Source organism: Lepisosteus oculatus, chromosome 1 (assembly GCF_040954835.1).
Source record: "Lepisosteus oculatus isolate fLepOcu1 chromosome 1, fLepOcu1.hap2, whole genome shotgun sequence".
In the NCBI taxonomy this organism is placed as follows: domain Eukaryota; kingdom Metazoa; phylum Chordata; class Actinopteri; order Semionotiformes; family Lepisosteidae; genus Lepisosteus; species Lepisosteus oculatus.
The window spans coordinates 23,570,173-23,589,040 of NC_090696.1; the positions used below are offsets into that span (position 1 = coordinate 23,570,173).

Consider the following 18,868-nt stretch of genomic DNA (forward strand, 5'->3'; position numbering starts at 1 on the left):
GTTTAGAGTAACAGTGGGTAATAACACTGATTAGCGATTTGGTAACTGAACGATATACATTGACATATATTCTCTGTTGTGTATCTCTTTGTGTTTGCATCTCTTCGAGATTATATACCTTGTATATTGATAACCCTCACCGTAAGGTCTGCCGCTCGTATCCAGGCAGACTAGTGTATGTTTGTTGCACAGTTATATTAATAAATGTATCCCGTGTATTGAACCCGTGTGTGTGCGTTGTTAGTTGTTCTGACGATTGATTTTCTAAAAGCCCCAACGAACAACCTCGTGATTACTGCCACAATTAACAATTGTCTCAGTAAACCCATCAAAACCACTACACAGTCCATCTGAAAGCACCTTATTTGCAAACATAGTATTGTATTTTGTATTAGATTCCCTGAGGAATTGCAGTGTTAATTCAAGCAAAAAACACCTATCTTGGTTAATTATTAATGTAGCACATTATGAAGAATGATAGAAAGCTAGGAATTGTATGTAGAGTACTGTGTGACCCTGATTGCATTGTGTAAAACCTAAATAAGTAAATAAGTGATTATTTATTACCAATAACTCAGATGCTGCAATGTTCATAAAGTAGATGCAATAATGCTGACACTAGTCAGTCACTGATGTGGCAAATCTCACCTTATGATTGTGAGTGACAGAGGTGTGGAAACACTGAAATGGCCCACATAAATTGCTCGTAAGGGGGCAATATATCCCACTAAGAATGAATGGGTTACTTTTGTACTCTCTAGCTTTTGAATACAAATTCCTGTCCAGGCAAGAGCAACCAGATGAATTTCTCAAAGGGGTGTCCTATAACAGCACAAAAGGACAAGCTAAAATAATGAACGTTATAATGCATGAAGTCTACAGGGGACTTGATTCAAGTATTCATAATCCTCAAAGGCACTGACAAAGTCAATTCTATAAACATTAAAGAACCATGAAACATGAAACAGAGGATGCAAGTGAAAACTACAGGGGAGTGTATTTAAAACTTTGAACAGCAGGTGCTTCTTTACACAAAGGCATGGAATAAGCTAACCAGCCATGTAATTAAAGTTATTATCCTGGCTTCTTTCTAGAAATGGTAGGTTTTTTGCTCAAGTAGCTGCTTACTTCCAAATAAGTTAGATGGCCTGAATGGACCCTTGTGTTGTAAAGAGTTGGTGTAGTTAGGATGTCATGATGTGATAGCAATTCAGAGGTGGTGTTGCAGCCTTTCACTGCTCAATAAACTGTATGTGAGAGTTATCCTATGTGAAAACAGTTATAGGTAAAATAAACATGTAACAGCAAGGCTTAGTTTTGTGCATAGAACTTTTTAGTAATTTTATAACTCTCTAACAGAAACCAGGACATCATAAATTGGGTCCATCTTGACACCTTCAGTAATGAAGTGCCCAAAACCTCATTGCCCGTTATCTGATGGTCAAAGGCTAATCATCTAGAATGACCACTTAATGAAGAACCTGTAGAGTGGGTAGGACAACACACTTAACCCCAACCACACCAATAGTGTTTATGTGACTTAAAAAATACTGCACAACAAATAGAAACTTTATGCCTCAATATGCACACTAGCTGTCTTGTGCCCTTCATATCGGCATTTCTTCCTAGGTCTGCAAGGGCTTAATCCTTGTTTCACATGGATGCTCGCATTAGAGCAGACTTCACTAAAGGGAATTATCCCAGATTGTTTCCGGAATGGTGATGTTTCATTTTCTAACCTATGAAATATTATAAACAGTTTTAAAATGCATTATATTAAAATATATTTAAATTTAAAATACAGTGCTTTGCAAACATATTCACCCCCCTTGGACTTTTTTCAGAGTTGGTTACTTCAGTTTTTATTTTTAATTAACTTAGTAAAATGTCTGCAGTTTATTTTCACTTTGACATTATAGAGTACTTTGTGTTGATGAGTGGCAAAAATTATCAGTTAAATACATCATGGTTCCATGTTGTAACACAATAAAATGTGAAAAAAGTCCAAGGGGGGTGAATATGTTTAATATTAAATAATAACTCCAATATACTATCAATGTATTTGAAATATAAACTCCCTGCTGTGCTCCTCGGCATTGTTTTTTATTTTTTCTATTATTTCTAAAGCACCTAGATGAAAGATAAAAAGTTTGATTTTCTTATGTAAAATATCTGTTATCAAAGGCCAAACATTCATTGTGCAAAAATGCCATACTTACAGCACTTATCAAGCCTGGTTCCAAAATTATTATTCAGAATTCCAAAATATTTGTCAAACAGGTGAGGCCATCCGTTGTTATCTCCTATGAAAAAAAGAAATGTTTTAGAGTTGTGACATTTTATTTCTCAAGGTAATACAATGATTACTTCAAATTAACAATAAAACTTTAAGATGTAAATCCTTAATGAAATTTATTTAAGTATAGTACAATTTCAATGAAACACCATGAAGTGCTTTTGTTTTGGACTATAATAATGAAAAAGAAACTGTTTAACTACTGTTTATTTACTATTGATTTAAATATTTTACTTCCTAAGGATGTAACACCACATTTCCTGTCAATAACATTATCCTCACAGGATCACAGGACCTGTGAGAAATTGTATGAAATGTCAAAGGTCTTCAGAAGCAGAAAGAAGAAATATTTTTAAATGAATATCGACTAATTACGCAGGAAGTCAAGCCTATGTAGTAAATTTAGTATGTACAGTAATACCTGGGAGGATATTGATCTGGTTTGTTTTGTTGGCAATAAACAAGAAACATATAAAAAACACAATAACATTTCATTCAGCTTTACTATGGACTCACTGATGAATTAGACTTGAGTTATATACAGTGCATGACAAAGATTTTAAATCAAATCCCTGGTTATGTAAGTCCTCTTATCATAACCGCATTCAACTGCAAATTAATTGATGAGCTGAACAGACAAAAAAGTATAATATAGTGTTCAAACTGCTTCAAAATGACAAGACTGTGTGCAGCTGTAATTTCTAATAAGTGGCATATTTTCTTGAGCAGGTTAAAAAATAATGTTAATACCATAATTAATAATTAATAAGATTAGCAACACATTAAAAATCCAAATAAAAGTTTAACAAACAAAAGAGAAAAAAAGTAAACCTTTAAACCATATATTGCAAGAGATAATGGGGACATACAGATGCAGCCATTCAAACTTCGCGGTATACCGTTATTAAGTTATTTAGATACGCAAATCCATATTATATTCCCTATTAATCCAATTCTAAAGGTATGCATTTGTTTTATTCAATAACGAGCATATTCGCAGAAAACGTTAAAATTATCAATTTTCACAAAGTATATAAACGTACAGTAATATGGTCAGAGGGAGCACGTAAAAATGTTTCGGAAATAACCACATGTAAGACTTTGATGCTTAAAATGTTTATAGAGAAATGGAATACTGGTGTGCATTGTTTCTTTAAACTACCAAGACCAGCAATATACAGTACAGTTTACATTATATGTTTATGTTCCTAAATTAATATTGCTTATGAGCATGTGAAAGGCATGGTGAATCGGAGACTCTCAAGACTTACTTTCTATGATTGGAAAGAAATATGTGATCGGATCAACTAAATGCTGTGGTGTTACTCTTTGTCAATGGAAAAATAAAGTATTTTCGTTTACAAACACAATTACAAAGAATGTGGACCAGGGTAATACTTTAAGTTTACAGCTTGTCCAAGGTCATTCATTATTAATACTATTAGTGATATCTTCGGTAAAGACTTTGATGCATAAAATATTTCTGCATAATTAAAATATTTATGATAAAGGTGGTAGGTTGTGTACTTTTTTCCAACTGAGCAATCCTGCTTTCATAAAATATACCAACTTTTTAATGTATAATGATTAACATGCTGTAATACACAGTTTAAATTTAAAAGTCTAAAGAGTATACAACTTAAATTCTTAATTGAATAAAGATTGTCCCTCAGCAGTGATTGGGATTTGAAACAGGATGCTTTCTGGTGACAGCTCAAATGTTGTACATGAGAGGTTAAGCTTTATTAGCTCCACCTGGCGTATTTACAAGGTGATCCCGGATACTATTAACATTATCTAATTTGCATATGGTAAAGCGCGGTATGGTGCGAAACGACGCGTCAAGACTCGTTCTGATTCGACATCCCCACCGCGTTGTAAAGCAATGTACCCCGCTTGTTTTGAATGGCTGCATCTGTAGATGCATACAGTAGCTGAAAGGAATTACAGAACAAGGCTTTAAAATACAAAATCAATATCAAAATTTTACTATACATACTTTCCATCAGTCTTTTTTCTGCTGTTTGCTAACAAAGGATCTTTGCTTGTGATCAGAGCATTACTTATATAAACACAATCCAAGACAGCAATGAAACACTCATTATACAGTACATTCATCCTATCTGCCAGTATTTTATCAGTCAGCATAATGGAAGTGTTTCCGTTGCTTTAAATGAAATCAAAAGAGTATTTTTTCAGAGTGCTTACCTAACCCTATCTCAATTACACACAAAATAAACAAATGTAATACTCCCCTTTTCCAAAAATTACTCCTTAAACTTTAAAAAATGAAGCAGACTAAATTATTGTTCTAATGGAAGTTACTGTACAGCTGGCATGATTTTTACTTTGCTACAGTATAATGAAAGCATTGTAAATAAAGGACCATGAAACGAAATGGCGGAGTGGTGGCACTGGGGCTAAGGATCTGTGTGTGTGGCTGGAAGGTTGCCAGTTCAAATCCTGCAGCCGCCAGAGGAATCCTATTCTGTTGGGCTCCTCAGCAAGGCCCTTAACCCCAACTGCTCCAGGGGTGCTGTACAATGGCAGACCCTGTGCTCTGACCCTAGGCTCTCTCCCTATCTGTGTGTCTCATGGAGAGCAAGCTGGGGTATGCGAAAAGATAATTCCTAACACAAGAAATTGTAAAGGGTTAATGAAATGATGTAATTTTGTTATAAATGGAGAACAGAGTGAAAGAGCTTCCTGTACACTGTGTTGGGGTCATGATTTAATTTGATTTCAGTCCACAAGATGAATGTAGGTACCTGGAATTTCTGGAAAGGCAACTACAGAGTGAAGAACATCTGTCTTATCTATCAGAAACTATTTTCTTTTGTATTTTTTCTTTCATAGGCCCTGATTCTTTTATTTTATTAAGATTTAGTCAAAAAAAATAATGGGCTTCTATGTGGTTCCATTCAGGAAAGGCCTCTGGTCCAGGTACAGCATATACTGTACCCTACAGACTCCAGTTTGAATTTAGACTATATCACTTGTGATTGAGTTCTGTGAGCTTGTGGCATTAGAAGAGTGATATCTGTCTGTTTTCCACCTGAGACAATTGCTCCTTTGTATGCAGTGTTGACTTTAGTTATACAACAGACATATAGTAATTGTTAATGGCATCGGAGTTTGAATTAATTGAATTATGTTGTATACATTTTTTTAATCTAAAATTATAACTGTGACACTATTATCACTTATTAGAGTATGTCATTTTCTCATACAAAAATGTGTAAAAGTTTCTAACCTTTTTATTATTATGACAAAAAGCTCAGTCTCTGACAGCCACATAGTTAACCAATCCACCATCTACTCTCTAACTAGGAATTTACATCTGTCCTAATTCTGACAGGTTTAGTGGTATAATTGAATCAGTTAAACTTCTTTGTATTCCTTTGTGACTTTGTAAGGGATTGCCAGTGATGTTCTTTATTTGCTTTTCCCAAATTGTAATACTCTTTATAGTTTAGATGTTAAAAACAAATTGTTATTATTGGCATCAGCGCATCCAAACATCAGTGGCAAAAAAGTATTTTATTATTTATTGTCATCTTCTGTGAATCTTTATATTTCAAAATGCAAAGATAAAAAGCTCAATTTATAACTAGAAAAGGAATGAATGATAAGAAAATGTAAATGAATAGAACAAAATAGTCAAACTGTAGTAAATACTGAATATGAAATACTTCATATTCTCTTCTAATATTAAACATAAAATATTAAACATAAAACTCAGTAAAAGTTCCTACTTTATATATCCTTCTCACATGCTGCTTCTCATTCACTTCCCTGTATGTGCCAAAATTCCTTACCTTTGAAATCAGGGTAAGGTTATTTAAGACGCTTCTGAACTAAGGGGTATAAAATCTACTTCAGAGGCTTTAATATTACAGAAATACCAAACTGAGTATTGAGACCTGTTTTAGATGTATATGCATAATATCCAAATAAATAGGTTTACTGCATCTTTTCAATTTTCAAGGACACCTCTCCTTTGCTTAAAAGGGAAAATAAATGCAAGATGAATGAAGCTGCAAGAAACCATTCCTAAATGATTTGGTTAGGATTAGACTTTCATATTGCAAAAAGGGAGCATATAACTAGGCCAACTCATGCAACTATACTTGAAAAACTATTTTCGGTTCATTTTTGTGAATTTGTCTAAACACGCTAAACAGACAGACAATATACTGACAAAGTCCTGTACATTTAATTTACTTAGTTTGTCCTTCAAAGTAAGTGGAATAAAATAAAATTGATTAATATAAATGACCAAATCAATTGACCAAATCAAGTAAACCAGACATTTTGGTTTTAATTTTGCACTTTCCATGCAAACTAAGTTACAGTAATTGGCATGATAGTTGATGTTTCACTTAAAAGAGATAATTGTAAGAAACAAATCTTCACTTATCAAATCAATAAAACTTATTAAATTGTTACAAATATTAAATATTAAAAATATGTCCTTATCTGGTCAAAAATGTCATATAAACTGACATATACTTCAATAAAGCAAATACATAAATCTGAACTTCTCAGCTGGCTCTTAAGGTTACAGTAGAAATCATTATAATAAAGTATTGTAGCATGATGCGGGGCGCTTTAGCCATGCGCACGTAAGGCTGGCTGACAACAGCACCTGGGAGTGGGACTTTGGGACTGTATACAGTGGGACGGAGGCTGGGAGACAGTCTCTTCCCTTTATCTGTTAGTGTAGGCGCAGTGCTGTAACCCCTGTCCCTGTGTGTGTACCTTTCCCTGGTTCGAGTTATTAAATGTATTGTTCAACCCCATTCCCTGAGTCCCATGCCTGCTCCATTCCGTACCGAAGTCAGCGGTCGTCACATTGGTGTCTGAAGCAGGATGGAGTGGAGCGGTCAGAGGCCCAGAGCAGGGCAGTGAGAGGCCCAGTGTGCGGGGAGAGAGCCCAAGCTGAGACGAAGGGTCCTGGCATGGACGGAGAGCCTGCCCAGACAGAGGGTCCTGACCCGGAGACGCTAGGATGAGGAGCCCGCAGTGCAGCCTGCCTTGCATGTGCAGCCTGGAGGGATGGTTTGGGGTCAGCAGGACGCCCAACGCTTCAGGCGGGGGCAATGTAGTTGCCACGTGGGGCACTTTAGCCATGCGCATGTAAGGCTGGCTGAGAACAGTGCCTGGGGGCTTGACTACAGGACTGTATATAGTGGGACTGAGGCTGGGAGATGGCCTCTTCCCTTCGTGTGTGTGTTAGGGTAGGTGCAGTGCCTTAACCCCTGTCCCTGAGTGTGTACCATTCCCCGGTTCGAGTTATTAAATGTGTTGTTCAACCCCATTCCCTGAGTCCCATGCCTGCTCCATTCCGTCCTGAAACCCGCGGTCGTTACAATATCTTTCTTTCTATTCCAAATGTTCAGTTTGAAGCCTGACCAATTGTCAGTGGCATCTTTAACAATAGGATCAAATACCATCTTATATTCTTCCAAAGTTTACTATACATCTATATGAGGCATCAAGCAGTAAGTAATTCATCAGCCAGTTTTTAATCAGTATGTTTTCAGTGTGCATCAGAAATGATATTTGTCAAATAAATTAATGAATGCTTTAAAATTGTTATATAAATATTTTAAAATAAAAAGCTAATTTTATTTAAAATGTTATTAACCTAGTACTTAATGTACAATTTATGTTGTATTTATTAGGAGTACACTTAATTAATATAAATAAGAAGAACTATGGTCTTTCTCTGCCTGCTACAAACAACACAAAGTAACACTACCATCTGACTAACACATACACTTCCTTGTGGTCACTAAAGTGGAGAAAGAAGCTATGGACTTAATATAAAGCATGGAAAAGTTTAATGTGGATTAATAAAACGCCGACTCTGGCTAATGGTCAGAGAACAGATGGTACTGATAAAAGGAAAAACATCAAAGTGGGACAAGGTAATTAGTGGAGCACCAAAGGGATCAGTATTAGGTCACTTGCTCTTTTTAATTTATATAAAAAACTTAATTTTGTTGAAGTTGGTACTGTAAATCTGTTAAATTTGTAGATAATGCAAAACTAGAAGCTAGAACATAGCATCCCAATTCTGTTTCTTGTGACTGGAATTTGTTTTGATTTTCATTCCAACTGTGTTCTCATTTATTTAGTGTTCTTGAAACCTTAACAGAAAACATTATTTGACTGATCTGAATTGTGTCTGGAATTAAACTCTTAAACCATCTGTCATGATTGTAGTCCCTCCCCCTTAAGGGCGCTCCGGCTCGTTCACTTTTAAGTTGATTTTGTGCACCTGCTCCCTGTTCCAGCCCACCTTTAAAAACCAGACGCTCACTCTGTTCTGGGCTCTGTGTTGGAACACGGACGCCCAGAGGCTCGCCTATCACAGAGTCACCCTACATCCACGGCTCAGGTGGCATTCGCCTCCTAGTTATCCTGAACCAGCCGAGACCGGACCTGGAGCGCCTGGTTCCGTTCCCCCTTTCTTCCCACTGACCCTTCGCCAGATTTAGCTCCGGCTTATAACTTTGTTTTGTTCGTCTTGGATTTATCACCCGACTCTGGACCTTCGCCTGTACCGGACTTCCCTTTGGACTCTCTTTTGGACTGTTCGCCTGGACCACGCCCCCCGGAGCACCTTCGTCACACACACCCCGGTTCCTCTAGCAGCCCAGTTCCTCGTCTCCCCCCTGTGTGTGTTCACTCCCTTCCGGATTGTGTCGTCCACATAGGGTCCTGAAAGACGCTTCGTAACACCATCAAGTTAAACTGCTGACCATTAAAATGTCATACCCAATGTTATACTTTACTGCAAATCTGCATTGTTTTTGGCATCTGAACACATGAAGCAGTTATGATTAAGAAAACTATAATTTCTATCAAGTATCTGAGTGTTCAGTTGGAACAAAAACCAATAGACACTGGAATGACAAGGCTTATAGTTGGGAAGCTCTAGGCTAGACCAAGTCAAAGTCATTTGTTATGTACAGTATACATAATTAGGTTAGATTAGGTCTCTAACAATGACAATAATGAGGTTTTGGACACTTTTTGCACTTTGATAAAAACACTCAAAGTCTATAGGAATAAGTGTTACAATTATTCACAAATCCTGATATACTAATAGACACTCCAAACAACAACCTCCTATATCATTTATGTGATGAGAAAATAAGTTAATAATATATTGTGTCTTGCAGTTTTGGCAGCTTTACCTCTTCCAACAATAAGTTCACTTGATAATGACATCTGTTTTAAATTACAGTATATGCTTCTTATTATAATGTATTATTCAAACTACCTACCTAATGGTAGTTGTAATGCCTGAATATTGCTATGATTAGTAACTTTTTCCTACAGTAGGAAATTGATTCATTATAGTCCCTTAAACACTATGGAAATTAATCATTATATAGGTATGGATTACTGGTATTGAGATATGTCATGGTCATGGGACTGCAAAAACCTTTGTTTCCTTGAAATGTAAGGATGGGGATTACCTGATCAATGAAACAGAGTCATTTTAAAGATGCATTTTGAAGATCTATTCAGTAAAGAATCTACTATCAACAATATCATACTTCCATACTTAATTATGGTAACAATTTCTAGAAAGGAGCCCAGCACTTTTCTTACCAAAATATGTCATAATTAGAAAGCAAAGAAAGTTCATGTTCACAATGTCCAGTTTGCATAGTACATGATCAGATATCTCCCGAGACATCTGTTCATCTTGCCAGAGAGTGTGCAGATCATATATTGGTCAAATCAGTAACTATGGCTTTTGTGGGAGACAATTATCGTAGTTCCAAACAACAGCCAACAATAATATTATTTGTTTTTTGGGCGTGACCATAGGTGAGAATGGAGATCAACCAATTTATTGTGTGCTTTGTCAAACTGCTCCTACAATACATTATCACCAAATACCAGCATATCACCTTACAAAATGGTGATGCCACACCAATCCACTGGCAAACCACATATTTAAATGTCTTGAAAAATCATAAGTATGTGAGCTCACACCCGAAGAAGGCTCCACAGCCAAAATGTTGTGTTTCCTTTCTTCTCTTTTCACCATGGAATAAACCTTTACTTGTTCCCTTATATGAGATTATGCACAGCAATAACTAAGTCAATGGCAACATGTAGCCATTACATCAGATGAAGACATGAAAGCATTTTGAATATTTCAGCATGACTGCTCCTGTTTCAACATGATGCAGTGAAGAACTATGGGGCTTAAGTAACAGTGTGGACAATTGGTTATGAGCTAACAGGACATTTGCAGAAACAAATCTTTGGTGGGACACAGCTGCATTAAATACTTTGTTCAAATTTCTTCAGTAAAATACCCAGCAGTATTACTGAGAACAAGTGTAAGTTGCTTTTAATAAAGGTTTCATCCAAATGAATTAATAATAATAGAACTATTCTGCTCATTAGGAAAGAACATTCTACAAAAACATAGAAATACTGTATTTTAATTGACATGAAAAATATAGTTTCAAAGTTGATGTGAAAAAGACAGACATGGAAACAATGGGAAATGCAAACGTACCTCTGGTTACTTACAACGCAAACAGGACAACTGCAATACACCTTTTGAATAAAAATCATCAGTAATGAAAGGTTATATGAATGTGACAAAAATGGATCTATTCTAAAGGAAAATAAATAAAAACATGACAAGACATTTTTATTTTCAGTCATGTTTAGTGTTAGTCATCACACTAAAAACAGAAGTAAAAAATATTAACCACAAAAAAAACACGAGTACTATTATGGGTAAAGAATATTGGCTGTCACATGGAGAGTAACTGTGGAAAGCCACAAGATAGAGGTTACAGCTATTTCATTATTTGCAGAGCTCAAATCACAGCAGGCACGGAGAGCAATATGAGTAGCAATTATACAGTAACTTCTGTTTTGTGACTCCTACATGCTGCAGAGGGAGGTCTCACAGATTTAATAATTCTTATCACAACTACAACTCTTCCAAAATGCCAGCCCACATAAAGCCAAATACTTACCCTATCTGACATTAATTAACCAGAGGTGTTAGAAAATAAACATACAGTATACCATTAACCATAACCACTGCAATGAATACACTAAAATACACCTGACAATCAGCATGAAACAGTCATTATAACTGAAATTATAAAATGTAAAACAGAGTTAACTAACTTCACACATTACAATTTGTCTTGCTCTTTGTCATCATCTTACAAATGGACATGTCATTAAATTGACAAATTACTATGCTTTCAATACAGTACATATTTATCTTGCACACCACAATAATCTTTAGAGAAGTGGGAATGTTTAAAACAAAAAGAAAAGCAAATAAATCAATGGCTTTGTGTAGTAAGTGTTGTACTTTGTAATGATAATAATATCTGAATCGTTATTCACTTTAAAATAATTTAATTAGTTATTCAACCTCTGTTATATATTATCCATCAAGTTTACATATTCATAACGTAATTCATAACATATTCATTAACGAGGACAACTTTATGATTTGGGGTTGCAGTAAACACAAATTAGTCTTTCTTTTATTATGTGTTCACTCATTAATGTTCTCTTTCAACTAATTAACTAAGAGAACATTTATATTGTAAAATAAAAGTTACAAAAGAAATGATAATACTATGCAATGCACCCTTACAACGTATATCATGTATCACACATAATACTGTTATGCTACTGTATGTTTTGGGTATCTCATTCTAAGAGAGTTATGTCTCATGTTTCTGTGATTTACACTGAACTTTATCATAAGAAGGGACAGCCAATCTGAATTGCAACATAGGATATATTTGCACAGCTCATTGTTACCATGAAAACAGGATCCCAATTTAGTGAAGTGTCAGACTATTAGAAACCAGAACTTTCTGGAACCAACTAGGCACATTTCTGTAATCAACACTGTACGTATTGTATAAGATAGACCATAAAGGGGAAGGTCAGATATAGCAGGGACAAGACTGGTCCAATATTGGAGTGAGAGGGTTTCAGCACTACAATCAATTAAATTCTGGAAAGGAAGATGTGCTTTTGACTTATATTTTTAAAAATAATTACCTCCAGGTAAAGCTTGTAAGATTTTCTTTTATTTAGATGCATTGTTGTTATGGTTATCTACTTTCAAAATTAGTTCTGAGTGTGAGCATAACAGTGGATGGTTATTTATTTTCCAAAGATTTTTAATAAAAAAATGTGTCTATCTTTACGTTTATTAGGGCTAGTAAACAGAAGTTAAGGCTGGACATGAGCAGCACATACTGTAACTTGAAAACATTGCCAACTGAAACAAATTGTCATTTACAACAATGACCTGGAGACTCATTTATAGAGCAAGGGATTTATTGGAGAATATTTACTTTAAGAATTTGAAAGTTGATATATCTTTTATAACAATAACATAAAAATCCACTGGAAAGAAGTAATAATAACTTCAACAAGAGCAATACAAGTAATTTCCTTGGCAGGTAGGCTTTTCCACCTGCATCATAAAACATACAGTACAACCTAAAACAGACAATAATACATACAGTATATGGTGAAGCAATGACTTATCCCCAGTAATCACATTAGACATTGGACTCCATTCCTGTGGAGCAAGCATGTGAACTGAGATTTCAGGATATTCATCAAGCAGAACAGTTGGAATGGTAACGGTTTAATGCTTCCAATATAAACACAATAGTGTTTTGTAAATTCTGAAACCTTGATTCAGCAATCAGACTCCCACAGCTTTCTGTATAAAAAGTGCCTCCTCTTCTCAGCATTAATGCATTTTTCTGTAATTTCTATTTGTGTCCTCTGGAATGTGTTTTTACTGTTGTACTGATTCTGAAGTCCATATTGCTGACTTTTGTCAGTAGCTTTGAGATTGGTTTATTCTAACATTTTAATTGTTTATTTTTATAAACAAAACAGTATTCAGAAACCAGAACAAAACAGAAGACCACCTCCCACCCCCATCCCAACCTACAAAGGAATAATTTAAACATTTACTCTTGTATCCTTCTCTTTCAACACACTTAATCACTGTGAATAACAAAGGAAAGATACACTTTACACAAACGAGTGCACAGATTTGCTATACTGTTTATTTTGTTGCATAAATATTTAATGAACATATACTGACGATGGTGTTAAAATCCTAGCATTTAATTACTATGGAATGACCAGAACGGTATTATTTGTACACAAATGAGGTTACAACATTAAATTATGAATGGTTGTAACTAAGTTACAGTTACTTTGTGGGTTTTTTGTACAGTACATAAGGATTAATTAAAATGTATAAACTGCAGTATTCTATCTCATTCCAGCAACCTGATACATTTTTTTAAGGAGCAAAGAAGCTGGCAAATTCACACCTACCACAGTTTTCTTCATCAGCTTGATTGCCACAGTCATCCTCACCATTGCAATGCAGGAGCTGAGGAAGGCATACTGTCAAGTTTCCACACGGGAAATATCCAAGGGGACAGCTGGATTTAGATTCAGGGATGTTGAATGAGGCCAAAGAAACTGAAATGCAACACAGACAGCATACAAACACAAGTTATGTAACTTCAAAACCTGAATTTATTTATTTTTAATTAAACAAATGTTGTATCATTAATTTTGATACACTTGTCAGGCCTTTGAATTTGAAATAATGTCAAAATCAGCACCTTCAATATATTACCAATATTCCTTTTAAAAATCTTTGACTAAGTCTAAATTCTTGGTAGAAATATCTGAATCAGTTGTCAGGTCAAATATGATTTAGCATATATGACAGAAATAGTCTATACTAGTTCAACCAGAATTTATGAGAAAAGACTCATGCATTTCATTATTTTAGTACATAATTTGGTATAAAACGAAGGCATTGGACATTATGCAATACATATTCTTCCAGAGAAAATATCACTGTAAACTGCTGTGGTTAGACGGTTTATGTTGTAAAACCGAACTAGAATTGCACTAGCCGTTTTGATTCAGCAGGGGGCGGTGGAACCAAATTTCTAAATCACAAGACTCTTTACATTTTAAATAAAACGCAGAGAAAATAAATTGAATGACAAGACTCTCTTTTCTGTGTCTGATAAGAATTGTTATAAGTGCATCTATAAAAACAGTGGTGAAAAACATAAAGTAGAAAAAATAACTTGAATGTTTACAATTCTTTACTATTTTTAAGAAATTGCTTTTTTTCTGTAAACATTTGCAAACATTTCATTTTCTGTTAATTGTTTTGAAAAACTGTAGCAATCTACCTTCACGGACTATAAACAACCCACATCAAAATTCATATTTTACGGCTTCACGGTGAACAAAGATGTGTTAATTTTATGGTAAACTGAGCATGATGTGAAATTTGGACAACAAAATGGCATGACATTTAAAAGTAAATTATCTTTTTAGGAAGGCGTATGTGTATTTAAGTTCAGATTGATTTATGTGTATATTCTTTAAATCTTTTCAAAGCGTTTTACACAAGATCAATACCGAGAGAAGCTTTTTTGCTTCAGTGATTCTAGAGGTGCTTGTGCACAAACTACGTGTGCGTGTAGCATCAAGCACAGCAAAACAATTTAGAAGTCACTAATGTATTTTTCGTGATGCAGCGTATTTGCTAATACTAGATGAATTCCATCGTACAAGACCAAGTGATATATTAGTCTTTTTCGTACAGTTTAATAGTGTATCACACACCTGATTAACAAAGCAGCTATTTTTATCCAACTTGGATTTGTGTCTTCAAATGCAATTTACTAAGCTTTTACAGAAACAAAAATATAAAACTATAATTACTTACAAAGAATAAGGTTACTTCTAGTATAAAGGTTATCACGACTGAAAATCAATGTGATTGTATTTCTTGGAGAAACTAAGATTGCTTTTGCCTACAACTGAAATAGTAAACTTAACAGTATTAATTGACTTATAATCCAAATCATATACGGTATATACTGAAAGAATGTCACCAAAACCCTAAGATCCTTCAGGAAGAACACACAAAAGAATGCTTCTGGCAAAACCAGTCTCTCTTGGGTAACGTCTTGTCTCCAGGACACCATTTCCCCTAGATTCTTAATACGAGTGTGAACGACTAGGTGGATACAGAAACCAGGTTTTTACCTGACTTTCAAAATACCGCGTGAGTGTATTTCGAGGCACAATATTCTGATAAAGCATACAATCCGTTTATTGTAATAAGATCCCAAAGTAATATTTTTACTCTAATAAAATGGTTAAATAGTTCTTAATTTCGGAGTATCCACACAATGCTTTAAATACGTTTCGGTAATTAAACGTTTGAAAAAGATGGATTAGTTAGAAACGCAGCCATAAAACAAAGTAACCTACAGTACTTACCTCTCAATCCATAGAGAAGTATACCTATTACATAGGATCTCATAGTGTACCCTGAAAAAAGCGGCAGACATAAGAAACTTTTCTTTTTTCTCGAACACTGAACAAAATAAAATTAGAATTAGTGGTTCCTCTGTCCACAAGGTACCGTAGTTATGAAAACTATGAGCTGAAGTAATTCACTTCACCTTGCATCGGTGGATACAGTGCTGACGGAAATTCTTTTTCTGGAAATTGGTGAAGTGATAGCTGCTAAGGGCAGACACGCTTTATTGCCTCCAAAATAAAACTGGGACGCTATGTCAATAAATGAACGACTCTCAAAGACAGAGAAGCGCACTGCTTCTCAGAAACTCGCAGAGAGGCGAGTGTGTGTGTGTGAATGCAAAATGTAACTTACCTCTGATGCAAAATAGTGATATAAACCACGGAGCGCAATTTTGCTTTACAAATAATATACTTCTGGTCAACCAAAGCTATGTCTACTTCTACCATTCAGAAAAGAAACAATTTAAATAATATTTTTATATTTCTCATAAAAATTGGAATGTCAGAATTACAGTGACTTAATTACTGGATGTTAAATTAATGAAACATACTGTAGGTTGTAAGTAGTGTGTACTGTAGCGTTTAGAAGCATTGTGAATTGGAGCCTCAATACAGTGCTTCGTAAATAGTGAAGAGATTTCCCTTTTAAAGGATTAAGGGAGTGAATGTCTACCTTTAGTGTCACAAAGGGTTGTGTTATTGGTAGCAATTAATTACTGCAGTATACCAACACCTTTTAATTTGACTAAATATTTGATTAATTTGTCTAAAAAGAGATAAGTAGATGAATTAAACATTTCTGCATTTTCATTAATACAAACATAAAATGCAATTCCGTTTAACGTTCAGATTAGTATAAGAGAGCAATCAAATGTGTTTGAATTCATCAATACAATTTGTAACCGCTTTATCCAATACAGGGTTGCGGGGTGACGAAGCCTATCCAGGCACAAGGCAGGATATGCTCTGGGCTGGAAGCCAGTCCATTGCAGAATATTTAAATGAAGTGTATTAATTATTTCCAACAATAAGAAAACAAACACAGGGTTAAATAAAATCTCCCGAAATCATAACTATAACAAATTATTATAAAATAAAGCCAAACGGACCAAGGAAGAATGCTCTGAGCCACAGTACATTAAACGTGCAGCCAAAGTGACAGGCATATATGTAGAGGGCTTTTGCACACATAAATCAGAGCTGAGTCATTCTGACACATTTTAGTGGTCCTGCAAAGGCCGGGATTAAATCAAAACTTTGTCACTCCTGCCAGTGGTACATTCCAAATGACATGATGAGTATATTCCATTGGTAAGGTATGAGAACTCAGTGAAATAAAAACCTGCCATCAATTGACACTATTGAAATTTGCAATTGAAGAATGGCTTATTTTTCTAATCCAAACTTTAGCAATGTTAGGTAGATTAACACCTCTGGTATACACACATTTCATACAGACCACAAATTGATATTTATGTTATTTCATTTAACCCTACATATAAATACCATACACAAATCTATATCAAATATCTAATTACATACAATTATATATATTGTAACGCATACGGCCGACAGGTACTGTGTAAGAGCCGGCTTACCAGAGCGGTGACGTCGCCGCCCTTCCCTGTGATACAGTAGCAGGACTACAGCTACTGGGCTGTAGAGAGATCTCTCTTTGGCTCACCGGGCTGGGTCCCTGTTGAGTGATGTGGAAGTGCTGGGTTCAAGCCCCTGATGGTGCAGGGCTGGCCTAATGTGGCAAGGGCGCCTGCCTGAGCCCCTGTTGCGTTACTGTACATTGGTGTCAGAGTGGGGTGGGATAGCCCTTTGCTGGGGACGGCGAGTTAAGTGGGGGAGAGTGTAACGCTTACGGCCGACAGGTACTGTGTAAGAGCCGGCTTACCAGAGCAGTGACGTTGCTGCCCTTCCCTGTGATAGTAGGACTACAGCTACTGGGCTGTTGAGAGATTTCTCTTTGGCTCACTGGGCTGGGTCCCTGCTTAGTGATGTGGGAGTCCCGGGTTTGGGGGGCCGACCTAATGCGGCAAGGGCGCCCGCCTGAGCCCCCGTTGCATTACAATATGTTACAAAATCATTTGTAATCCTTAATTGTAAAATCTTCCTGATTTAAGAGGCTCCTGCTGAATAAATCAAAGAAAATCCCCAATTTTCAGTGGGTGGCTCCCTTAACTCAGATTTGAGCTTAGACAGTTATCTCAATAGTTTTGCTATGGTGGTTGGTACTGTGGGGTATTGATGCTGATTGTTGTCATGTTTTATCATTCATGTTCCTTTGTATATGTCTGTGTGTCAAACTTGGATGTGCTCATGTTACTATACAGTACGTGGCTGTCCCAGACATGAATTTGTTTAGTGTGACTTACCCAGTAAGTGAGCTGACAGTGTTCACTTCATGGGTTAAGTGTACATTCTCTCCTTCTTGGCTGCTGGGAACTCTGTCTCCTGAAGCTATGAAGAAGTTCTGTATAGGTACTTTAATACGTGTGATGAGAGAAGTAATTAGAGAATATGTACATAAAAAATTAGAAATAGGCGACTCAAATAACTGTGTATTTTTGTCCTTCTTTTTGATAAAATCTCCACATTTTCTGTATATACTGTACATTAGCCAGAAGTTCATTGTAGGTAATGTTATAAGATGTGATTAAATATTAAAGCTGTCATTGATGCAGGCGACATCACTGAATTTATTAAACTGTAAGGCAATAAAAAGGAACTCCTTACAGATCATTGCACATCACTTCACTATTTACAGATGTCTCTCTGGATGTTGAATGGCAAGCTTTAGCTCTGGCAATCAGGGAAAGAGAGGGTTGAGAAATCAAGGGCTTGAGAGATTGGCAAACAAAGAGAGACATTTGGAAAAAAAAGTGAAAATTTGTCAATAAGAAAAGCTACAAAGTACTAATTTTGATAGCCATTGTATCACTTTAGCATTGGAAGCTTCTGTGAGGTATGCAACACTTTTCTAATAAATAGTGGCAGGCAACTTGTGCAAATCTTGATGTCTGCCTCTTATTATATTATTACCTATATTACAAATATAAAAGCATGTTTTTTCTGTTATATAGATCCAGTTGTAGAGTATTTTTGTGCCCTTTCTACTATGGTTGCTTCCCTGACCTATCA

General features: G+C 35.6%; 1 protein-coding gene across 1 annotated transcript in view; it reads right to left on the reverse strand.

The window, feature by feature from the left end:
• The window catches only part of rxfp1 (relaxin family peptide receptor 1), a 49,824-nt gene extending 33,810 nt beyond the window's left edge, over positions 1 to 16,014 (reverse strand). Inside the window, exons 1-4 of the mRNA XM_069187830.1 lie at positions 15,859 to 16,014; positions 15,674 to 15,724; positions 13,688 to 13,837; positions 2,220 to 2,303 (exon numbers count right to left, since the gene is read on the reverse strand). Coding sequence (XP_069043931.1) covers positions 2,220 to 2,303; positions 13,688 to 13,837; positions 15,674 to 15,724; positions 15,859 to 15,865 — 292 coding nt within the window. The 5' untranslated portion in view covers positions 15,866 to 16,014. The remainder of the gene's footprint in view (positions 1 to 2,219; positions 2,304 to 13,687; positions 13,838 to 15,673; positions 15,725 to 15,858) is intronic.
• Between the last annotated feature and the right edge of the window lie 2,854 nt (positions 16,015 to 18,868).